We start from the raw sequence: 24,953 nt of genomic DNA on the forward strand, positions 1-24,953 counted from the left end.
AGAGTTTTCACTGCAGAGGACCCACCAGGACCTCTTTCTCTGGTGCCACTGCTGGCAACGTCTGGGACAGGCAGGGTCCAACTGGCCAAATGCTGTCAGTGTGTGGCAAGTTCAAGAGAGGCTAAAGCCAGGACTCTGTGAGAAATGAAATGCTCCCAATCTTTTTTATGTGGGCTAAAAAAAATTGGGGAAGACAAACTTGCTTTCAAGCTATTGTCACACTGTACATGCAGGGAAGTGTGTGTGTCTGTGTAAACTGAGAAAAGGTTTAAGAGACAAATTCTCACATGAAGTCAGAAATACTTTGTATCTTTCCCATGGGCACATAATGCAAAAGGCTAAGAACCAAGGGATGAAAGGAAAAAGTATCTGAAATATGCATTTATTTTATTCTTCTCATGTTTTTGCAAGTGAAAAATGTTATATATCTTAAGAAACTGGAGAGCCCTCTCACTTCATCAAATAAATGAAAGGAAATGTGAGAAAGACCATGCCACACTCAGTATGCATGTATACTTTTATCTATCTCCCAAAGATTGATTAAAGTGAAAAAATGTGTCCCTGGGAAACAAAATGCTTAATTCCCTAAGAAAATGGCATTGTAAACCACATTTTCATCAACCAATTGCCCCAGTGACAGTGTGATTGGGAGCTGCTCAAAGGGGATGAACGAGCTCAGTGTAGCTGTGAGCAGGAAAGCTTGTGGCACCCCAGGGATGGCAGCCAGAGCCCTGCAGAGCTGCACGGGGAGCTCTGGGTCTGCTGCAGGAGTGAGGCACGCTGGCACGACCATGAGAGAGCAGGCACTGATATTTTGTCTGCTTCAGCCTTGGCTCTCCCCACCCCATGGTCATAGGAGCTCCAATTCCCATTGTTAAGTGTAGATACTCTTGATGATTCAACTCAGGTGTCCTTGAAGAGTAATAATGTCTCCTTTTTTGCCCTTGCTCTACTGTGGTTTGTAAATGCCATCACTCTTCCCAGCCAGCCAAACCCGCTGTCCCTTCTCTCCCCGAGGTTCCCCTTCCTCAGGATGTGAGCTGCCTGTGGGTCAGCTCAGTTCCTCATTTCATCTCATTTCACATCCTCTCAGGCCTGGCACAGGCCCCTTTCCTGCAGGACATTCCAGGGGTGAGTACACACTTGCACCCTGAGCAATGGCACCTCCACACACCCAGTGCTGGCTGTGTGACACAGTCTGTCACTCACCCATCCCTTCTGTTCCTCGAGTTTCCCCTGTCTCAAGGCATTAGTAGCATGAAACTCATTACAGTGCTCATCCCAACTGGAAACACCTGCAAAACCTGAGGGACTGTAACTGCCAGGTAGCAAGGAGGAAATTCCCCTGGGTCAGGCTGAAGGATGCACAGTTAGAGCAGTGATGGTCATTGTGATCCTGTGCAGATGCATGAGATGCCCTGTGCCCAGGAATTGGCTCCATGGCAGCTGTTTGCCATCAGCTGTGTGCACACAGTACCCAGAAATGCTTAGGGACAGTCCCTGAGCACACAGTGCTTGGCAGCAGGGCTGGGACGGGGATGGATATGGCACAGCAGCGTGAGTTTGATTATGGTTTGGGGCTGACAAGAACCAGGCTCTTGCCATTACTGACAACGGCAGGCCCTGCAGTTTTCCTTTTCAGCCGGGTCCCAGCAGAGAGCAGCGGCTGACACAGTGATCTCGAGGGCCACAGCAGGGCTGTCAGGAAGGCAATTCCCAGCACAAGGAATTCCTCGGTGCTGCAGCTTCCCGCAGTTACTGAGCGGGACTGCCCGGCGCTCACTGCCAATGAGCCTCCGGGCCCGTCAGCCGGCTCGGGATTTATCTGCAGTATTTTTACGCGGAATTTAAAAATAAAACCCGTCCCCCCCGCCTGCAAGTCGTCCTTGTCCCTTTGTGACCAGCAGCCCTCTCCCTGGAGAGGCCGCGAACCCAGGACCGCCAAGAATGTTCCCACGCAGCTCCGACAGCACCACCCGCGGCGGAACGCGGGGCTCTGCCGGCCGCCTGCCCGCCGGGGCGCGGGGTCCGCGGGGCGGGGCCGGGGGCTGGAGCCGGGGAGGGCCCGGGGCTGGAGAGGGGCCGGGCCTGGGGCTGGGCCTGGAGCCGGGGAGGGCCCGGCAGTGGAGCGGGGCCGGGCCTGGGGCTGGGGCTGGAGCCGGGGAGGGCCCGGGGCTGGAGCGGGCCGGGCCTGGGGTTGGGGCTGGAGCCGGGGAGGGCCCGGCAGTGGAGCGGGGCCGGGCCTGGGGCTGGGGCTGGAGCCGGGGAGGGCCCCGGGCTGGAGCGGGGCCGGGCCTGGGGCTGGGGCTGGAGCCGGGGAGGGCCCGGGGCTGGAGCCGGGCCGGGCGGCGAGCGGCGCGGCAGCGACACCTGACGGCCGCGGGAGGGAGCGGGGGCTGCTCCGCCTCAGCGCCGGCCTGGCCCCTCCGCAGCTCCGGGCCCTGGCCTGAGCAGGAGCCGCTCTGTGCTGGGGGGAGCCCGGCCCTGGCCTGAGCAGGAGCCGCTCTGTGCTGGGGGAGCCCGGCCCGGCCTGGCCCCTCCGCAGCTCCCCTGCTCTGAGCAGGAGCCGCTCTGTGCTGGGGGAGCCTGGCCCGGTTCGGTGCCGAGAGGCGGCTCTGCGAGGCCGGGCGGTGGCAGCTCATCCTTCCCTGCAACCTGCGGAGACTGTGCCTCTCTCCCCGGTGTGTCCATGCCTTCAGGAATACAGCCTCTCTCCCTCTGTGTCTCCCCCACCTTCTTTGCACCAATCACACTAAATTTGACTTTTTATCTACTAAAAAGTTTCAAATCCTTAATAAAACACATACTGCAGAATACACAGCAGAGACGTTTTTAAACGACACTTGTCTTCGTGGCCAGCCGGATTCCAGGCTGTGGCTATCCCGACAGGACACTACTGGAACAGCCGTGTCCCTGCCAGCCTGCTCATCGGGCTGGGTATTTCCCTGCTCAGAGAAGTGGCCCTGCCTCAAGTTACCCTGTCTGCTCCAGGTTTAGGTTTCAACATCCACGTTTGCTCAGCCTTTGACAGAAAGCCACGAGAAGGGCCGTGTCCCTGCCAGCCCGTCCGAGCAGCCCTGCAGGCAGATGGATGGCCTGACTCCTTGCCTGTGGGCATTTCAGCGGATAATCGGTGCTCTGGCACGAACACCTCACTCGGGCCATGTGCCCTGATGGGCAATTTCTTGTCTTTCTTGGTGCCAAGTGTAAGTTCACTGTCTGGATAAAGCTAGGGTGCTGCTTAAAATAGACTTAATGTGCCTTGTTGGATTTGTGCAATGTTCCATAAGCTGCTTTGGAAAGAGAAATTTGTGTCTACATTTGAACTTTTCAGCCTGAGTGTTTTTAAAGCTCATTCACATCCTGGGATAAGATTAAGCCATCAGGGTCAATAAAACCTCTTTCCTTCCATGTACTTCCATGCTCTTGCCTGAAGGGATCTCTGATTCATACCTGAGTAAAGGATGTGAAGCAACTCAGCTGCTTTGGGAAGGGGGAGAAATTCCCAATTGCTACAGGCTGGCCTTTCAGCCTGCATCACTGCTCGAGGCTGTCACATGAGGCACTGCAGAGGGAAGAGGTGTGCTGATAGAATTTCACTGGACTGGAAAACACCCTGGAATGTCTCAAAAGCTCCAATACAAGAGGGAAGATGTGATGGAAATGGATAATAAGTGTTGGAGAGATTCTGGTCTGCTTGGTGTGTTTGTCCCAGTTCAGCTACAGTGTGAAAGCATATGACTTAATGAATAATCTTTTAAGAGTCCAAAAGAAAAGAAAAAGCTGCCCAAGTTGTGGCTGTGGCCTTCTCTCAAAGTACAGTTTTCCTCTTGGGAAGGGTGAGAAGCCTTGCAGCAGCCAAGGCAATGCTTATGAAAACTGGGCTCCCACTTTTGCAAACTCGCTCGCAGTTGTACCAACCCACACAATTCTGTTTTGTCTTTTCTTGTGCCACTCTGAAGGGGTCTGATGAAGCAGGTGATCCTGCTGTGACAGATGTTTTTCCACAACATCTCTGAACATCTTCTGTGTCCCAAACGAGGAGGTTTGACGTAATGATTAAGAGGTGGCCAAGCAGCATGATACTCATTGTGCTGAGACAGAGGTGTGTTGTACAGAAAGCCCCTTTTGTTCTGTTATGATGGTCTTGGGGAAGCACTTCATTGCCACAGAGAGAGGTGGCTGATGTAAACCCAACTGTCACTGTTGAGCAACACAGCAGGAGAGCTGCGAGCCTGAGCCCCGCGGTCACATACTTCCCTTTGACAGTGACTCTGCAAGCAGCGGTGTCGAAATGGCCTCTGTGTTCTAAAAACTGCACATCTGCCTCCTCCTGGAAGCCCAGAGTGAAGGGTCTAAGAGGTCAATGCTCAAGGGACATCTCTGTGACACTGCAGCAGTTGCCTGTGGAGTGCTGGACTGATAAACACATCAGCTTGGCATGTAGGTGTCCTGGTATGTTGGTCCCATGCTGTTCCTACTGTCATTCCTGAGGTTTAACTGAAGAGCAGAACATCTGCCCAGGATCAGAGCAGGGGCTGGCTGACACAGCAGCCTATCACTTGGGGTTCAGAAGCAACAGATGCTAAAGGAAGAATGGAAGAACTGGGCAATTGGTATCTCTGTAGCTGCAGTGCTGGTTTCCAGTTATCTGTGACTTAGGAACCTTTAGAAGTGATATCTCCAAACATGGAAAGCCTGAAGTGGTTTTCTTTCCTGACTGCCAATTGCTTTTGCCAGCACTGGCCCCTTGAACAATGGGAGGGCAGTCTGAGAGCACCACTGTAAAGCTGCTTTTCCTGCTGTATTCCCATGTGGGAGAATGGCATGGCACAAAAACTGTAGTCACAGAGCAGGAGTGTGCAGGTTCATCACAGGCCTTTGCCTGCTATATCTTGTAGCCATCACCAGTGATTTGTACCCAGGATATTTATTTGGTAGGATCTCCAGAAAGTGGCAGCAGAGAAACTTGGCTAATGTGTGGTTTCTGAAAATAATATGCAGAGAAAAAAAAATTTAGTTACTGCATGTTCAGTAAAAGACACTGCTGAGTGTCAGAAGCACAGCTGCTGTCTGTCTTCATTGTCTGTGAAAAAGAATTGGCACAATCCTGTCTTGAACAACTTAAATGCTTGTTAATATTTTTATGGAAAAATATATATATCTGTATGAATCCACAATTATCTTTTTAGAATTCCAGGGTTGGATTCTGTTCTCAGAAGTAACTCTATTGATACCAGCAGTGAATAAAGCAGCTCCATAGCTCATTATTTCTTTAAGAAATAAAGTCTATCAATCTTTTACACCTAGAATAATATTTTACTTGTTGTCTAGCCATGTAATAAGTTTACTGCCAGAAAAAAAAGATAGTCCTTTGAGAGAGCAAATATGGGAAAATATAGCTTTATTTTTCAATGATGCACTGGAATTAAGGAGATAGGTGGCTGCAATACAACTTTATTTTGAAGCAAAATTCTCTAGACAAGGTTACTTAGCACCAATGAACAGAGAACTGGTCTCAACCACATGGGTATGTCAGACCTGGGGAAAAAAAAAGGAAATCTGGTTTTCCTCCACTCCTATAAAATTCCAAATGTACTCATTAAAATTAAATAAGAATAAATTGAAGCTACCTGAACTTGCTTGACCTCTGGCTGGTGCTATTTTTCTATTTCTTTAGGATTAAGTATCAACACTACTACTATCCCCTGAATGCTATTCTTAACAGTGTATGAGGTACAGGATGTCTTCTGGGTCATTCAGTAGCTGTGACAGTTATTGGGGTTTTCTTATCTCTCACTGTCCATCTGAAAAACAGCTTTGAACCTCCTGGTTGGTGTCTGCCTTGTTTTTTTTTCCTGTCTCTGTCTCTCTTTCTCATTTTCCTCCCCTTAACCAGAGGTCTAAAATAAATGTGCCAAACACATAATCAGCCATGAACAGAAATATCCTCTGTTTGCTGGAGCCCAGCCTCTGACTCTTGTTGCTGTGCACCTGCCAGAAAAGAGGGCAGGATGGCACTGACAACAAAACTTGAAGGTCCATGTGGTGTATGGACTTGTTTGTCTTTTTCTGAACAAGATGAAGAATGGAAACGAGAATAAGATGTTCACACAACTCAAAGCTCAAGCTGGCCAGTGAGGCAGGGTTCAGCTAAGTGAGTTTTGCTGACAAAAAGTGGCAGTTGAGAAGTCTTGTTCCTAGAGGCAGGTTGATGGTGAGAATGAAATTTCTCTAACCCTGCTGGCTGAAGAGATCCCTGCCCAGATGCAGGGATTAAAGACCTCCCAATTGAGTTCCTCCATCATGCCCAGCTTGGCCTTCAAGGAATAGTTGTGATATTTTCTTGTACTGTTGCAGATTGTTTTAGTGCCTGGAGCTAAGCTGTCATAATCAGCCATCTTCTGGAGGGAAGGAGCTGTGAAAACACTGACCCCATCTTGCTCCCTGGAGAATCCAGCACCATGAGTGCTTCCAGAGGCCAGGGAAATGCTGCAGTGGCAGCTCAGGGCTTAGGCCCTTCCCTCCTCTCCTTGCTCACATGGTTACTGTGGTCTCTCACATAAACACCCTTCTTTTCACTGTGTCCCCTGTGTGCATTCATGCTGGGCTCTCACCGGGCCTCTCAGCTTCTCCCAAGCAGGATCTGTGTGCTGACAAGTATCAAAGCTCACCCACATCTGGACAAACTGAAAAGGGTGGTGTTAGAGCTGGCTGGAAGGGTCACTGCTGGCTTTGTTAGAGCCTGAGTCATTAACACCTTGCTGCAGGGCAAGGCAGTGCCTGCTGTTCTCACAGATAGCTCGGGATAAAGTTTGGTAGCAACTGGCTCTCTGAGATTTAGTCTGAAAACTTTCCAAGAGCTAAGGATGAAAGAAAATTTGAACAGTTAGCCAATGCAGGAGTAAATAATAGTATTCTTCACCTGGAAGGAGAAACTTCAGAAGAGTGGTTTGGTATTCTTGAATTTGATGTATGAATAATTTGTCTTTTCCTCCCTTCATATGGTGGCTTCAAAACTGATGGACTTAATTCTGGATGCTGCTGGATGGCAGAACTGGATTGATTGAGCAAATTGAAATGGAAGACAGTCATTGATGACTGGAGTTGGGCCTGCCTTGGTAACACACAGCTTTAATTCCTTCATCAAAAGTAGCATATTGGCTTTGAAGATATTTATGCAAGGAGCTGTCCCAATGTAAAATATCCTGGTGTGCTGTGAAGGCGTGCTGACCAAAGACCAGATCACCTGCAATCACCTGGCCTTGGCTAAGTCAGTTTGGATCACAGAAATGCAGAAAGTTAAGAGTTGGAAGGAGCCTTAAAGATCATCTAGTCCCAACTTCCCCTGCCACAAGCAGGGACACCTTCCACTAGACCAGCTCGCTCAAGGCCTTATCCAACCTGGCCTTGAACTCTGACAGGGTTGAGGCTTTTACAACTTCCCTGGGCAATCTGTTCCAGTATCTCAACATCTTTATAGTAAATAATTTCTTCCTAATATTCAGCCAAAATGTCCTCTCTTTCAATTTGCACCCATTGCTCCTTGTTCTGTCACTACAGTTCCTGATGAAGAGTCCCTCTACAGCTGCCAGTATCTGTAGGCCCTTCAAATACCAAAGTTGCTAGAAGTTCTCCACACACCCTTCTGCTCTCCAGGCTGAACAGCCTCAACTCTTTTGCCTGTCTTTGTCAGGGAGGTACTCCAGTCCTCTTATCAACATTGTGGATCTGCTCTGGACTTGCTCCAGGAGTTCCATGTCCTTTTTTGTTTTGTTTCATGTCTGCATGGATTGATCTGCACAGGGAAGCATCAGTATTAAATGAGTCCCAGTTTTTCCATGTCCAGTACAAACCTGCTAATCCTTCAATCACTTTATGGAAGGTGAAAAGTACAAGATTTTGAGACTGCAGTGTGAGAGATATTGCTGCATGCTAGTCAAATGGATGCACTTTTTTTCAAGTGATTTTCCAAGGAAATTTGGGGAGCAGCATGCAGAAGCCTCTGAAACATTATTTGATGGCAGATGGTGTTACCCACAGCTTCTCTACCTCCTTTCTTCCTCTTCCCAGAGCAAGCTACAGAGCTGCATATATTGCAAGTGCACTGAAAACGCTCCATTGGGAAATGCTGAGTGTGGTTTCAAGGCTGTTGCACAGAGTCAGGGCAGTGTGGTGACATCTGCAAAGCATGGAGGAAATCAGCTTCTCTGAGAGCCTTTTGCCTTGGACATTACTGTGGGCCCACAGGACTGGGCTGGGGTCAGGTTCAGGCAAAGCAGAGTGTCCTGGCTGGGGAAGGGTGCTTGATCTCCCACTGCCCCAGCTGATGAGTCTCAGGTTTCTGGTGGTATGTTGAGTAGGAAGCCTTCATGGACTGAAGCTCATGCTGGCCTGCATAAAAAACTACATAGACTACATGAACAGACATACTTCTTTCCCCCAGTTAAAACCAAAGTAAAAACAGAACAAAACCACCCAGACCTGTCCATTCCTCTTTTGCTGTATATTTTTAAATACAGGCAAATGAAAGAGGAACTGGACAGTAACTGTATTCCTCATAATCTAGCTCTTGCTCGGGCACAGGGAATGGGTTTGACTGTTAGCAGGATGGCTGGTCTTACTCTGTCTGCACACAGCCTCAGGAGTACTTTGTGGGTGCTCCCATGGGGCTCAGTTACTTGGAGGCATAAGTAAGTTATTTCCAGATCAGGGGTTTGGTCAGAGCTGCAGAAACATGAAGTCTGTGGTTGCAGTCCTGGCATGCTGATAATGTAACTGAAAGCTGCTGGACTAGGGCAGGGCCCAGCCAGCAGCACTGGAGGGTGTCTGTGGGGTTTGGTTGAAGAGCCAGACAGCAGTGGGGAGGCAAAACTGGAGAGGGAGGGCTGCAGCTGAATGCTGGGAGTGGGAAAACCAATCCTACAAGAGGGATGTCCCTCAAGTGTCCATCACACTGTCAGGGCTAGCTAATGGCAAACATACTTGGGATGGTGCAGACACAGAGCAATGTATTTTTAATGAATCCTGGCCTTACAAAATATACTTTGTGTCATACTGGCCTAGAAAGATGAGGAATGTCTCTAAAATTCCTGCGTTTGCTTGTATTCATTTTGCTCTTGCATGGCCAGCCTGTGCTGCTGGGCTGGGCAAATGCAGCTTTTGGTGTCTGTCCCCACAGCTGCACTGGCCAGTTGGGGTTCTGGACAGGCTGGATGATTCCAAATACCTGAGACTGCCTCATGCTGAGGGTGGTACAGGGAGGGGACAGGAGAGGAGAAGCTGTGGGGCTTGCTTTGGTTACAACTCTAAACTAAACACTGGTGTTTACTTTTCTGTGCAGGGATTGTGGATGCTCCAGAGACAGGGATGGGGACTCAGTGGACAGCAGAGGGTGTGTGGAGAGACTGGCACAGAAGCAGGGCCAGCTCCTTGGTCGGGTGCTGCAACTGGGAAAGCAAAAGCTGTCTGCTCATGAGAGCGTGAGGGAGCAGAAGAAATGAGGCCTGGCCGTGAATTCAAACATGATGTGAGCCTTGTGGGGCTGAACAACCTCAACTCTTTTGGCTGTCTTTGTCAGGGTGGTGCTCCAGGCCTCTTATCAACATTGTGGATCTGCTCTGGACTTGCTCCAGGAGTTCCATGTCCTTTTTTTGTTTCATGTCTGCATGGACTGATCTGCACAGGGAAGCATCAGTATTAAATGAGTCCCAGTTTTTCCATGTCCAGTACAAACCTGCATCCTTCATGTCCTCCTACTTTATGGCAGGCGAAAAGTACAAGATTTTGAGACTGCAGTATGAATTTGCTGCATGCTAATCAAATGCATGCACTTTTTTTAAACTGATTTTCCAAGGAAATTTGGGGAGCAGTATGCAGAAGCTTTTGGAACAAAACTTCCTGCAATGGCTGAAGCTTCAGCCCAGCCCTAAGAACAGAACTGTGCTTCCCTGCACCTCATTGACTCCTCTCAGGGTGAGAGTGCTCTGTGCTCAGCCTGGGCATGAGCCTTTCTCCTGAACCAGAGCCCTTCACAGCCTCTGCATGGCCCCTCAGCAGCCAGGCCAGCCCAGCCTGACCACGGGGAGATGGATGCCTGAGGTGGCCGGGCTTGGGACACTCGGTGTGGCCTCACAGCTGCCCTGGTGACTTTCCTGTGGCCGGGCCGGCTGCAGGCCCCGGTGCCCGGCCCACAGAGGCGTCGGGGCTGCGCTGGGCAAAGGCCGAGCTGCTCGCCCTCACCCGCTCGTGAGCCTCGTGCCCCGCGGCAGGATGGGGAGAGCTGCTTTCACAACCTGGATGTGTTGTCACTCACATCCAGACATTTCCTGTTATCTAACCTCAGCCTTATCTTCCCCATTCGCAGCTTCCTCTTGAAGGAGGAGCAGCCCCTTCAAAACCAAGCGGTGTGCCCGGGCTGTGCCCCCACGGCGCTCCTGCACGACCCCCGCTCGGCCCCGCGCTGCCGGCCCTGCCTGCTGGCCCCTCCATGGTAGGTGTCTGGTCCCGTCCTGCCCACGGAAGGGGTGGCTGGGGATAGGGGAGGATGTGGCCTTTGGGGTTCATCTCCTGTTTCTCCCTCAGGAGGTCCCAAAGGCCCGTGGGTGTTGGGATACCGAAAGGTGCGGGGTGTCCATGTTCATGGCAATGAAGGAAGCTCGCACCCCATGTTACACATCGAGCTTTGAGGGGTCTTAATCCTGCTTGGGTTTGGGCTGCCTGCCTTCGGTGCTGGGGCTGTGTCTGCCTAAGCCTGAGGGGATTTTTGGTGCCTCCTTTCTTGGCTGGGTGTTCGTGGGGAGGGCTCAGGGATGGAATGCTGCGGGTCCCAGCCTGGGAGCACTGCGCTCTGGACACGGCTCCTTGATGAAGATGAATTATGATTAGCAGAGATACATAGACCTACTCAGCACTAGGGTACATGTGTGCGTGCTCCCTCAGCTCACAGACACACACACATGCTGCTTGTGAGCTGCTGGCAGTGGGAGATTTTGATCTAAATTAGTCATAGATGAGGCAGCTCACAATGAACAGCGGAGGGTGTGGGATGGAGGAGGGTGTAACCAGGGAGAGACCCTGTCCCAGCCATGTGCAAGTGAGCTCTTCACTCCATTTCTCATTGTCTTGGTGGCTTCAATAGAGCAGACTAAAGCTTACTGCCCTTCCCCTCTCCCCCTCTTTGGGTGCCTGGGGCATGAGCAGCCATGGGACAGAGAGCAATGTGCAGGGACAGGGGCTGTGGGAGCATGTGAGGCTGGTGACCTGAAGGTAATGGGGAGATTATCAGGCTCTTCCTGAGGGCTTTGAAGTGAGCCAGCGTGGGTCTGGCAAAGCTCCTTGCAGTGTCCACTGCTGGGCTGGGGGCATAGCAAGGTCATATATGGAGCAGGACAGCATCCAGTGGAAGCCTGCCATGAGCAAAGCCTTGTTTGTCTCTGTTATGACAAAGGCTTCCAGCTTCTAGGAGAAGCTCCACCCAAGGTTTCAGCTGGCCAGGGGTTCAGCAGACCCTGTTGCCATAGATCTATGGGGGCTCTTGCTTTCAATTCAGGCTGTGATTTGTGTTTCACCAAGTGGACAACAGAGATGACCCTGATTCCAGTTCAAATCCTGCATAATAAATGCAATGCCTTGAAATGGCTGCAGCCTTCATCCTAAGGCTCTGCTACTCATCATGAGAAAATCACACAGCCACACTTCCATGCACGCTGCTATTAGGTTTAGAGTTGTATCTATCCAATAATCTTACTTTTGATTTATTTTCATTACAGGTTGCTGAACAGTCTGACAGCCCTGTAAAAATACCTGAGTGATGATGTGCAGCCTGGAGGGGACTTTTTGTGGATTTGGTAAGGGACTGACTTAAAAATGCAGGAAGAAAAGTTCTTTCTATGTTGCCTTCAGAGTATGCACTAGATTGCTCAGTTTTATAACACTAAGCTTTTACTTGGAAATACCCACTTTAGCCTGAAACCAGAAGCTCTGACAATGACAAATCCATTCACAGCAGATATGATCTCTATGGGTAGAGTTGCAAGTTCCATTCCCATCTGCTGATAGAATTATCTCCATTGTGTCCCCACCCCTTATCTGTCCCTCACAGCAATATTTTAAGTGGCTGTTTTTCCCCTCAGAAAGCCACAATGGGGGATTATTTTAAGCTTCAATTGCAGAAGCAGTGCTGCCTTGTTTTCTTCTTCCCCCTCCAAGGCCAGATCTGCCCCCTATTAGACATCAGCACTGAAGCTGAAGGCAGTCTGGTCACAGATACCTGTGGAAGAGCCTGCTTAGTCCTTCTCTAGTGGCTTCCCCACATTTTGGTATGGCTTAGAGTCTTGGGGGTTACAGGTTCACATGTACTCCAGTAGGCTGATCTTAAATCATCTTATTAACACTGTTTTCTTACCTTCATGAAATGCACATGCTGCTGTTATCTACTGCCATGTAGTTTTATCTGCCATGGCTGAACTGCATTTGGAATGAGGAGCCAGAGCACAGAACTGGTCACTATCTACATTGCACCCAAGGCGAAGGTGGAGACAGAGGAATGCCAGAATTGCAAAGCCTGGGTAGTGACTCAGTCTGGAAGCAGATTTTACCTTTAAAGCTGTAGCTGTTATCTTGCTTTTAAGTCTTACTCCACTCTCTTCTGGGTTCAGTGAACACATATTTGCCATGCTTTCACCTCAAAAAAAACCTTTTCCTTTCCAGGTAGGTTTCTTTATGTGATATTAGATGGAATCCTATGATCATCTGTGTAAAATAGTGTCACAGAAGTTAGAGGTAGAAATGGCTTATGATACTGTTAATATACTTGATCTAATTCTACTTTAGTGTCTTTAATGGTCTACCTTAAAAATATAATTAAAAACATTTCAGTTTTTATTTTTATACTAAAAATAGTATGACTGCTTTCTTACAAACTGGTGATGCTGGTCATGTGAAATTAAAATCCATGGACTGGTAAGGAAGCTAAAACCCTGTGCTAAAAACTCAGTTATATCTGGACATGTCCACAAAGAGTAAGAATGGCATAAACAGTGCTGTACAGAATGGGTGTGTGACTTAGGAGCCAGTATAGATTTTTTTGGGAGAGCTGTACAGTATCAGAATTTCCGATCTGTTTTTAGACTGAATTTCTAAACAGTCAGCTTCTGAGAAGGACACAGAACGACTAATACTGTGCAACATCTTCTCTCGTGTATGTTTTGTTATTTCATTTTCTTTAGGTGCATTTCTGCATTTTCTGCACACTCCTTTTACAAGAACAAGGGAATAACAGTGCCTTTTATATCTGTGCAAGAAGTGTGTGTGTGTGAATAGAATGTTGACCCTTAAAGGCTGGATTATGCCAGTGTTTGGAGGTAGAAAGCTCATTTATTGCAGGAAAAGCTTTTTCTGTTTGCTAGAAATGAAGCAGGAGGGGATTAGTTTGTCAACGGAAGAGAAAGTTTCACTTCGCTTCTGAAGAAGTTCATTGTTTCCCTATGTGGAGTTTGGTTTTCTTTCAGCTTCATAACCTTTACAGTATTTTGCCAAATGGAGGAGCCTCTAACAGAATCACTGATGCCCCTATGTTCATGCCCAGGGGCAGAGTTGTATTTCTTTTTCTGACTTTTGAATTAATATAGTGGATATTTTCCTCAGCAGAAGTCAGTGTCTGCTGGTGTGGTTCTCTCTCACCCAATAAAAAGTGAGAGGAGGGGGAAATATGAGAGGATTAATGATGCTTTTTGCTAACTGGAAAAAGCCTTTGAAGTTAACAGCTGCTGTGCTTCTTTTCCTCAGTGTGCCCAGGCTGGCATCCAGCGAGGACACTGTGACCCCGGGAGCTGCAGTGTGGCACTGCGTGTATTTGACAAGCTGAGTCCGACACTCAGTGTGCAGAGTGTCAGTTTGTCAAATACCCCAAGTGAGGCACTGCTGAGCAGCGTGACGCCGAGGGTCCAGCCCTTCCCTCCTGCTCTGGCAGGAGTCTTCCTCCAGAAACCCACCGAGGTACCAATTCCAGCCCATTCCATTGTTCCAGAACACCTGACTGTTCCTGTGCTGCCAGGTTCCCTTCCACCCCGGTTTTGGAAGTGTTTGTCAGAGTATCCCTCCCAACAGTAAATCAGAGCAGAAGTGGTGCTGGTGCAACTTCTCTGCACTGTGAGGACAGGGAATTGTGCCCTGGGTCCTTGTTCTTTGCATGCAAATACAATGCTGTTCTCTTACACACCATTAACTAGCCAGTTATAAATTAAGCTCGGTTAACAAGCATCCTGGCAACTATAATCAAAACATCATAGGTAAAGGCAGCATTATCCATAATAAAGAATCTTTCCTTTGCACATGTAATAATCTTTTTTATATGGAGTACAAACTAATGAGGCTGCTCATTAACTTCCCTCTGGCCCATTAGCCTGTGAAAAATGCATGTTTGCTCAATCTGTTTTAAATTAGGCCATGGAGTTCCCTCCTGGGAGCCTTGCTGTTTGGAGAAGACTACTTGTCTCTGGATGGTTTGGATGGATGGCTGTTCTTTTGGAAAGTCCTAGTCAGCACTTGCAGCAAGGTTGCCTGTTCTGCTACTTAATTAAAGTAATTCCCTCTAAATCATCTGACTTGAAGATGTAATGGTTGATAAGTGTTTTCAGTAACTGACTTGTAGCATTTCAGATGTCAGGGTATGGGAATGACAGGGGCAGCATCCAGCCCAATTTGACAAATCAAACTCTCTGAAAGCATTTGACATGGAAAACTCAAAAATAAAAAATATCCCAAGACCCTACTGACTAGTTTTAGGACAGTACCACCAGCAAATTTTGCAATATTTGAGAGAATTAATAAACTTGAATACTAAGCTTTTAGACTTTTTGTTGTGACTGTTTCTCATTAAAAATTTTGAAGAGGTTGGAGTTTGTACAAAGCTGGGACCTATGAATGTATATCATTGCCTAAGCAAATTGTGTTGTGCTTTTTGAATACCTTGTGTACTTCTGGACAAACATGGTCCATAAGTGGTCAAGAAATGGCTCTGCTCCTTATGACTCACACTCCCATGGTTTCTCTCAAGCACCTCCTCATGACTCACACACATCACTCTGATCTTTATCACTGAAGTTAGCTTCAAAAGAGAGCAAGGTCTATGATTTCAGGCTTTGCTTTGTCCCCAGTGGATACTCCATGAAGCACACAGCCACATCAGCCCCAAGCCCTGCTGTCACTCACACCTCGAGGTTTCAACAGACCCCACCTTCCTTGTACCACAGTTGCCCAAGTGTTTGTTTATGCCCTTCATTCCTGTTTTCTTATGCATTTCTAATTTTTGCTTTCAGCAGTTTGCCCTCTGCTTTTTAGATAACTCCCCCCCTTCAGCTCCAGTTCCTTCCAGATAACTGGGGTGAAGGGGAAGAAAGTAAACCTCTTCCTCTCTTACTAGAACAAACAGCAAATAATAGTGGGACAAATTTCTCTGGGACTTCATCTCCCACCTCCCTGCTCTGAAGTATGGTAAAAACCCAGCAGCTGTAAAAGCCAACAGGTCCCCTCCATGGGACAGGCACTGGAAGGGGAACTGTCAGTCTCATGACACTGCACTGGGAACTTGAAATGTTGTGTTTTTGGGAGGCAGTGTCCTTTCAGGGCAGAAGCTGAGCTTATCCTTCCCTTCTGCAGCACAGCTCAGCAGATGAGCACTGGGTGAGTGACCAGTGCAAGGAAAGGAGAAGTTTTCTGGTTTGATGGTGATGCAACACAGCAGAAACCTCTGTGGCTTTCAGAAGAAAAATGTTCTCTTGCCAACAGGTTTTACTAGAAACATAGAAAACACGCCAAAAGTAAAATAAAGAAATAATGACACATTTGTTGCCCAGAGAAAAATACCTCAACACTGGAGACAGGCTTCTAATGTTTCTACTGTTCTACTTGTGACCAAAGTCCTTTTGCTGCCCTAACTAGAAGCAGTGGCAACAGGGAGTACATGGGGGCTGGTCCATCTGAGGCATCCACTCCCCCTTTCTTAATTCCTGTTGTCTTCTTCCTCTGTAACTTTGTCCCAGGCTTCATGTCTTCTGAGGAAGGTGTCCAGACCTTGTCAGAGCAGATCAGTGCTGGGAGGAATCACAAGATGGAAAGACCATAGTGTTACATAGTCAGTGAGTGAACCTGGAGCTCAGAGCTTATAACAAGCAGGAAAACTTGCACAAAACACCAAGTTAATTGAAAATTAATGAGGATGATATTTGGAGGGAAAGGAGAGTGCCATGTCATGTGTTTTGGGCTTAGATCTGCTGAGGTAAGGATGGGGAAGCTGAGAAACTTTCAGTTCCCTTCCCATCCAGTATTGACCTTGCACCATATGCTACTGCCCAGAAAGAGCTGCCACTCCTCATTCCCCTCAACTCCTTTGTTCTGCACCACCCCTGGAACTGCTGATGCCAGCAGCTTCTGCAGCATGGGGTCTTCAGGGCTGGCTGCCATGGGTCCCACAGGGACAGACTGGATCCTGTCTGCCTCCCTGGAGCACAGCCCTCCCTGCATGGCTGTCACCGTGTTTGTGAAGCCCTCACAATATAGGCAGGAGAAATTTTTTTCTCTAATATTGCCCATCTCATGTCCTGCAGAAGAAGCATCATTGCAATTCAGAGCTGTGAAGGTGAAAGTGTGGCTCTACACAGCACTCAGGCCACAAACAGCAATGTGACCCTGCTGTCAGGATGCTGAGCCGAGAAGGGATGATCCATGGCAGCAGAGATGAGCCTTGTGGGTGAAATCAGGGCCAAGCAGGAGGGTGTGTGTGACCTGAGCTCAGCTGCTTCCCCATGCTTTCTTTGCTGCACCCACTGATTTAAAAAAAGCTATTACATTTTACAAATTTGGTTTGCTAAAGCCAGGAGGCATTCCTCCTCCTTGCCAAACCTGGAGAACAAAGGGATGCTGGCTGGAGGCACAGAAAGGGAGCTGACAGAGCTGACAGCAGCACTGCAGCAAAGGCAAGATGCAAACAATTAACAATGACCAGGCAAATCAGGCTGCTGAGTGACACTGCAGCTGAAGGCAGGAACTGCATCCACATTGCACAACAGGTCAGCATTAGTAATCACACAGACTGACTTGCCTCTCACAGAGTAAATTGGTGGTGTATTCAGAGAGGTCCCTTACTCAATCATTATCTAAATGCCCCAATTTTATCTCTGTTTTATCATGTCTCTGGCCCCCATACTGTTCAAATGAAATGCCAGCATTTCCTTCAACATCAGTTCTGGTTTTCCAGAAGAAAGCCAGTGGGTGACAGTTCAGAGACTCATTGATTCTCTCTCTGAGCACTGAGCTCCAGTCTGACAGCAAAAATCACATTCCTGGGACATCAACCTCCCCTCTGTGGTGCCTTTATCATGCTGTAACAAAAAAAAAAAACAAAAAAAAAAACAAAAAACAAAAAACAAACAAAAAAAAAACCCACAAAAAAACCACAAAAAAACCACAAAAAACTCAAGGACAGGTAGAATGTACAACCAGTATTTGCTGAGTTGCAAAAGCCAGAGGATCTCCACTTCCAGCACAGTCCTAGTTCCTTGCAGCCTGGGATGTCTCAACAGGAACACACATTGGAGAGTACATCTTGCTAGTGTTACTGATTGGCAGCATTGAACTGACTGCTCCTGGATTTACAGGCTAAAGAATTTCATGTTCTCACTCCTTTAGATCCTCTCTTCCTGCCCTCAGTCCTTCAGGTTGCTCAGAAACAACTTGCTCTATAGAAGTGCATAGACAAACAGTTGGCTGGGGGTTTCTGCAGGGCCTGGTCTGCCAAAGACCAAAAGGTTATGCAGCTCCTCTGGGTTAAAGCAAGCAGTGAGAGCAGAACAGAGGGACAACAGGAGGAAGAGTTCCCTTCTGTTAAGTTCACTATTCAGTACCTGCAGCCCTGCATGAAAAGCTGGTACTCTACTACATTCCTTCTATTTCATATTGTGATTCCATTGCAGTCACAAGGTTCTCATACTCAGGACTTTTCCTGTCTTTCATGGTGGTCTTTTCAGTGTTAGAGCACATTTCCTTCTGTAGGCTCTTAGCAGGGACTTCCCCCTCCGTATGCAGCAGGGCGACTTCTGCAGTGCTGCGGCTGGGGCAAGAGAGACACGAGTGAGAGGGACGACTACAGCAGGTGGCACTTCACTTACATGTTAGAGACAAGATCTACCACATAACCTGTGGAACAGCAAAATTCATATTATTCTAGTCAGGGCCTGGGGGGCTCTGAAAGACACCAGAAAGTGACGTTGAAAGAATTACACAAAAAGAAGCACTGGTTAATACTGGTACTAGAAACTCTCTTGGCATGATCATGTTATACTCTAAAGTTACCAACAGACAGTTTAGCCTTTGGAAAGTAAATACCAAGAATAATTGGGAAAAATCAGATGGCTACAGTGTGTCTCTGAGTAGGAAAGCAGTATGAAGGTTGAAGATTGAGATGAGGACAGGCAGAAGGTGTGTTTGTATAATTATATACTAATAGGAACTCTGCAAAGTAATACTTGGCCAAGCACTAAGACATGTTTCTTATAGAGAAAGTGTAAGGGGAACTTAAAGGAAGAGCTGAGAATTTCTGTCCTTTGCTTTGCTAAATAATGGTGAGAATTTCCCAGAGAGGACAGGATGCCCATGGCACATGACAGGCAGAGCAAAGCACCCAGAGTATCTATCTGTTTTTCTACCATAATTAAGAGCAGTCTGGCTATCTCCTGTGACCACATGTTAAGTCCTCATGTTGCTAACTAAACTGCCAAGGTGTTCAGATCCTCCTCCTGCAAGGCAAATAAATCTTTGCTTTTCACTGAGCAAATAGGCTTTTTAGGAGCAGATACCAGTACAGTCTCAATGTCTCAAGTAGAAAATTGCACTCACAAAGCAACTTCATAGAGAGGTTCTGGGGGAAAGAAAAAAAAAAAGAAAAGAATCTAAGATATGCATCGATTTGTTTTATGTATCACAGAACAAAACCCAAGTTCAAGGTGTTCCCACGTTAGGGAATAACCCTCCCACAGGCATCTCCCTGGATGGGAGTGATGGGGATGGAAGTGATGGGGATGGGAGAGATGGAGATGGGAGTGAAGGGGATGGGAGAGATGGAGATGGGAGTGAAGGGGATGAGAGTGATGGGGATGGGAGAGATGGAGATGGGAGCGATGGGGATGGGAGAGATGGGGATGGGAGAGATGGGGATGGGAGAGATGGGGATGGGAGAGATGGAGATGGGAGAGATGGGAATGGGAGTGAAGGGGATGGGAGAGATGGAGATGGGAGTGAAGGGGATGAGAGTGATGGGGATGGGAGAGATGGAGATGGGAGCGATGGGGATGGGAGAGATGGGGATGGGAGTGATGGAGATGGGAGAGATGGGGATGGGAAAGATGGGGATGGGAGAGATGGGGATGGGAGTGATGGAGATGGGAGTGATGGAGATGGGAGAGATGGGGATGGGAGAGATGGGGATGGGAGAGATGGGGATGGGAGTGATGGGGATGGGAGTGATGGGAATGAGAGCGATCGAGATGGGACAGATGGAGATGGGACAGATGGGGATGGGAGCGATGGGGATGGGAGCGATGGGGATGGGAGAGATGGAGATGGGACAGATGGGGATGGGAGCGATGGGGATGGGAGCGATGGGGATGGGAGAGATGGAGATGGGACAGATGGGGATGGGAGCGATGGGGATGGGAGAGATGGGGATGGGACTGTCCCGCCCGCCCGTCCCCGCCTCCCGGGGCTGCCCCCACCGCCGGTCCCGGCCGAGTTTGTCGCTGCTCACCCTCCTTCCTCCGCCGCCGCCACCAGCCCAGCCCCGCCGCCAGCAGCGCGCCCAGCGCGGCTCCGCCCAGCGCGGCCGCCGGCCCGTACAGCAGCGGGGACGGAGCGACCCGCGGGGAACCTGCGGGGACAGGGGGCTGTCACTGCGGGGACACGGGGACAGCAGTGCCCCGCTGCTTTGGATAGCCTTTAAACCCTAACCAAGAAGGGGTGGAACCACTTGGGGATTCAGGCACTTCCCGGCAGTCACAGAATGCCGGGATGGTTGAGTTTGAAAGGCATCTTAAAGCCAATCTCGTTCCACGCCCTGCCATGGGCCGGAACACGTTCCACCAACCAGGTTGCTCCAAGTCCCGTCCAACCTGAACGGGATGGGGCATCCCAGCGTGGAAACGAACAGCAAACTTCAGGCTGCAAACACCCACCAACAGGAGTGTGGGCGGGAGCTGCTGCCTGGATAGTGCCTGGTATTTGCCGTGCCAGTGCAGCCGTATCTGCCACATGCACGGCAGCCAGATTCTGGGATGAGCAGGTCTGGGATGATGTTTGCCGCCCTGCCCTTGCCAGTGCAAATCTGGTATTTCTCAGCATAAGACTCCTCACCTGTGCCTGTGAAAGGCCCCAGTGGAGCAGTATCCATCCTGGACCCCCGCGTTGTTGGGACCAGATCTGTCAGTGGAGAATGGTGGATGCATTTCAGCGCCGCTGGGAGCTGCCCTGGGCATTGGGAAAATGGGGTCTGCTCTGCCAGCCTAGACTCACCTATTATCCTGTGTGTGTCTTGCCAGCAGGCCAGGGGCAGCATTTGGCACTCATGTCCCCCTCCGGGAGCATTGACCCACAGGTTCCTGGCAGCCCTGGCTGATATGATGCATCATATCTGGCTACAGCATGGACTGGGAATGCTTTGGCTTTGTCCTGCTGGCACTTCCCTAGATTTCCACTCCCTCTCTCCTATGGTGACTCCCTGGCTGTGTGGGGGGCTTTGCCATCAGCTGTACCATAAACTCCCTGAGGTGTGGAGGCCTGTGCCAGGTCACTTGCCCTAGGTGACCTCCCTATGAAGCTCTGTAGCCTCAACAGTTCTGGTCCCACAGGGACACAGACAACATTTTCTTGTCCTCTCTCATCAGGCACAATCTCAAGAAGAAAGGGTGCCAGCCTCTGATGTTGCCTCTCTGGGTAACAATCAAGACACAATATTCAGCATAGGTGTCTGATCTGGCCATGGAGGAGTAAACTTCCTCTCTCTGTTTTCTCCTGCTACAGAGATTAATAACCCTGGTCTGGGCACTCACCAGTCACTGTGTGCTCCATGTCATTGCTCTCACCCCGACCTGTGGTTGAGTGGTGTCCCCGTGTGGTTCCCACATTCCTCTGCAAGGTCGCTGTTGTTGTGGGCAGATCTGCAAGGTGAGGAGGAGGGAGAGGCTCACACAGGGGTTTGAGCACATTGGTGATGCTGTGTGCTACAGAATCCCCCCAGGTGGGACAGGAGCAGGAGGAAGCAGCCCCCTGGCAGTTACACCTGCAGCACTGAGCCCTGTTCCTGCTCCCTGCAGAGGGTGACTGCTGGGAAAAGCACCACGGGGCTTCAGCCAGAGCTTGGTGCCCTGGGAGCTGAGCAGCCTCTGCCTCTTTCCCAGGCCACTGTGTGGTGCCTGTGCTTGGCTCTGCCACATCAGGGGCTCCACAGCTCTGCTGAAGGAGTAACAGCCGAGGAGAGCTGCAAGTTTCCCACCAGGCACCCATGACAGAATGGTTTAGATTGAAAAAGGCCTCGGAGGCCCTTGGGTCCAAGGTGTCACACACTGCCCTGCAGAGCCTGGAGGTGTCAGAGCGTGGCGTGTGTGAAGTGCAGTGAGAATGTCCCTGGGACATGGAGCTGGTGGGGGGGAGCAAAGGCCAGTTTGGTTTGTTCTGCCACTGAATTACCACCGACTTGTTCCTGGTTCTCAAAATAGAGCCCCAACTCCTTGTCTAAACTGGCTGAACTGCAGTGGGCAGCATTACAGAGGCAGGGAGAACTTCAAAAAACCCACAGAGGAATAAAGAAATGTTGGAAGTAGAAGCCCTGTTTGCATCAGAAAGGAGCAGTTCCTCAAAGAAGAGGAAACCGAACAGAGCCAATACAGAAGCACACGGAGCGGAGCCGGCGGGAGGGGTGTGTCGGCGCTGGAGGCGTTTGGCGTTTCCCTGTGTGGGCAGGGCGGGAGATGCTGCTCGGTGCCCGCAGCCCGCCCTGCCGCGGGCGCTCACCTGTGACCGTCAGCTGCACGGCATCGCTGCGCTGCGCGGCGCCGGCCCCAGCCCTGTTCTCCGCCTCGCAGAAGTAGGTGCCGCTGTCCGAGGGCCGCAGGCTGGGCCAGGCCAGCTGAGCGCCGCTGCTCAGGAGCTCGGCCGTGCCCGCCGGGCCGCTGCGGAACCAGCGGTAGCTGATGGGAGGGGAGCCGCTGGCCTCGCAGCTCAGGCTGGCGCTGGCTCCGGCCGGCAGCGCCTGCCCCGGCTCCGCGCCTCTGATGATGGGCTTGGTGGCTGCCACTGCAACACAGAGCGCAGAGGCGCGGGTCACCGAGCCCTGCCTCTGCTGGGCACGGTCACCTCAGCTCCCACCTCACCTCCCTTCACAGGGTGAATTCGGGTCACCTGTGTGTTAACCAGCTTACACCAGCTGTGCCACCATTGCTGCTGCCCTTTCACAAAGTCCTGCTCTCTGGGTGGGTGTTCCCCTTGCAGAAGGACTTTACTAGCACACATTGAGGATGCTCAGGAAGGGGAGAAGGCAGACTTGGCTCACACAGCACCCACTTGCTGCAGGTACCACAGAGGTATTGGCTGCCTGCACAGAACCAGAGCTGGATATTATATCAAACATCATGGGTTCAACTGGCCCATCAATAGATCCAGCTTGGGCTATACACTAACTGGCTCCTTTCCCCAGTTCATTCCTACACCTTCACATATTGAGAAGGTTAACCAACACAGCAAGGGAGGCAGATGCTTCCACCCCCAACCTGGATGGGCCAGTGTGGTGTGAAAGACTATTCACACCAACACTGGCCCCCTACCTTCTTTTGGTTTAACCTGGCTGCACAAGAGCAGGGCTTTACTGCTGCATTTACCTTTGACAACTTTAACTGTAGTGGTCAGCTCTCTTGTTATCAAGCTGTTATCTGTAGATCTCCAGACAACTTGGCAGGTGTAGTGTCCACTGTCAGGCATTTCCAGTTTCTCAATGAGGAGTGAGGCATCCCCTGGGCTGTGCTTTGGGACGCTGACTCGGCCTCGGAATGTGGCTGGCAAGATGTGGTCACCAGAGTCGTCCCTCAGGAAGATGGTGGATTCGCTGGAGTCCCGCTCCAGACTCCAGCTCAGCGTGTGCAGCGTGAAACCCTCTGCAGGCACGTAGGTACACGGTACAGTGGTGGATCCCATCCATGTGCCTGTGATCTGGTGGACACCAGACAGATCTGGGAGGGCTGCAGGGAACAGCAGTGGGAAGGAAGAAATCAGAATGCAGCAGAAGAGGGAAACATCCTCCGGACAGAGGGGACTCACCAGGCAGTAGATGCCAGCACACAGCCAGGTCTCAGATGTGCTGTAGACCACAGCACTAAGCCAGCCCACATCATCAAGTGTGGGGAAGTGAACAGCTGCCCTGACCTCTTGTCTATTTTTATTGTGTCTCTCTCTCTCTGGACACTTGCCAATTCTTAATTCTTTCTCAGTGCAGAGGCTCCTTGTGGGCAGGAACATTTAGGGATATTCCCTGCAGTACTGGAATAGGAATGGTGGACCAAAACCTATCCTTTGGATTTAGCCTTGGAAAACTTCAGACCTGACCCAGATCAGTGCCCTGCCAAGCATTCAGGTAGGCCCAGGAGAAGAGTGGGCAGATTTTCTTCACACATTCTCCCAAATTCTTTAGCTGCCTACCTATGGATCCCACATCTCCTCTGGAAAGTGCATCTTGTAAGTAGCAAATCACTTGAATTTAATTTGACTTGGCTCATCTCTCCCTATACCTCTTATTCTGCCCCCCTTTTCCCTCCCCAGAAAGACACTGGTTATATTCAGCAGCTTTAACTCACAAGAAGTTGCTTGAGAGGCAGATCCCAGTAATCTGCAAAACTGGGGTTTTTTTATAACAAAAGGGGAATATATTTCAACCCAATTTTCTAAGTGTCAGGAGCAATCCCGTGCTTCTGTATACAACTTGTAAGAGCATTTTTCTCCTATTTCCCAAAACTATCCTTTGCTGCTGCCAGTATCCTACATCCCTGAGGAAGGGTATATTCAGTCAGGGGCATAGGAATTGAAGCCAAGGTTCCAGTCCCAGCTTTCCTGATGCAGCCAGAGAGTCACTAGGTAGGAGAGACCAAGGGGAATCAAATGTAGCAGCACCTGATCTCACAGCTCTTCTTCTTCCCAGGCCCATGCTAACAGAACAATGAGGATGAGTTATTAAATTTACAAAGCATATCCCAGCTTTACCAAAACTGTTTGGAGAGCTGGACATCACAGTGGGTCATTGCCAAGGGTCCCAAAAAGCTGTATTCTGCTCTTGCCTTGGGGCAGGGAACTGACTTTCCCAGTACTGCCCAATTTGCTGCACTCTTGAAAGTACCTCATTGTATCTAATGCCAAAGGAGACTTTTATGAATTCTTTGGCTCTGTAGTTGATGCAATAAGCTAAAGAATTTCTAATTGACTTGTCAATTAAAAAAAAAAAAAAAAAGATGCTATAATTCAAAAGATTTTCCCTACCCTCTTAGTACTCTGATTTTTTTCTTATATGTTGAAGCATTTACTCACCGTTGCAGCTGATGAAAGTCATCACAAACACCACTATCTGCCCAACTTCTCCCATTCTCCCAGAAGTGCAGGTCTGTCCTCCTTTCCCCAAGAGACTCCCACCCTCCTGGGACCAGACTGCAAGTGAAGAACACTTCCCTTTATTCTGTCCTTTGTCATCTAGGATCCTCTTTCTGAAACATCACGAGTCCATTTCACTGCTGAGTTAGGTGAAGGGTGAAGGAAGGAGAAAGGCTGTATGGATCTCTCCAGTCCCATTCCCTGTCCCCATCCACTTCTCTTGATGCAGCCCAGGGCCCAGCTGCCTTTCTGAGCTGCAAGTGCCCATTGCCAGGTCA

At 49.6% G+C, this 24,953-nt stretch overlaps 1 protein-coding gene across 2 annotated transcripts; it reads right to left on the minus strand.

Moving 5' to 3' along the window:
• Positions 1-15,754: 15,754 nt before the first annotated feature.
• On the minus strand, positions 15,755-24,758 carry LOC130253239 (V-set and immunoglobulin domain-containing protein 4-like). 2 transcript variants are annotated; one of them, XM_056491656.1, is made up of 9 exons: positions 24,616-24,741; positions 22,923-23,279; positions 22,060-22,341; positions 21,099-21,206; positions 20,404-20,469; positions 19,802-19,921; positions 18,895-18,916; positions 17,904-18,109; positions 15,755-16,094 (listed from the first exon to the last, which is right to left on the minus strand). In XM_056491656.1, the coding sequence occupies exons 1-8, from the start codon at positions 24,668-24,670 to the stop codon at positions 17,935-17,937; spliced, it is 1,185 nt and encodes a 394-aa protein (XP_056347631.1). In that variant the 5' UTR covers positions 24,671-24,741; the 3' UTR covers positions 15,755-16,094; positions 17,904-17,934. The 2 variants fall into 2 exon arrangements, with proteins under 2 accessions (XP_056347631.1, XP_056347632.1); XM_056491657.1 differs by lacking the exon at positions 20,404-20,469 and having other exon boundaries at positions 24,616-24,758.
• Between the last annotated feature and the right edge of the window lie 195 nt (positions 24,759-24,953).

This window comes from Oenanthe melanoleuca, chromosome 4A (genome assembly GCF_029582105.1).
Source record: "Oenanthe melanoleuca isolate GR-GAL-2019-014 chromosome 4A, OMel1.0, whole genome shotgun sequence".
Classification (NCBI taxonomy): Eukaryota; Metazoa; Chordata; class Aves; order Passeriformes; family Muscicapidae; genus Oenanthe; species Oenanthe melanoleuca.

Coding starts and splice junctions, on each gene's coding strand:
- LOC130253239 (XM_056491656.1), bottom strand. CDS start 24,670: ATGGGAGAAGTTGGGCAGATAGTGGTGTTTGTGATGACTTTCATCAGC. Junction 18,917..19,801: donor GCGGCGGCGGAGGAAGGAGG/GTGAGCAGCGAC, acceptor TCTTTCCCCCAG/AACCTCTCTATGAAGTTGCT. Junction 18,110..18,894: donor CCTCTCTATGAAGTTGCTTT/GTGAGTGCAATT, acceptor CTCTTGCCCCAG/CCGCAGCACTGCAGAAGTCG.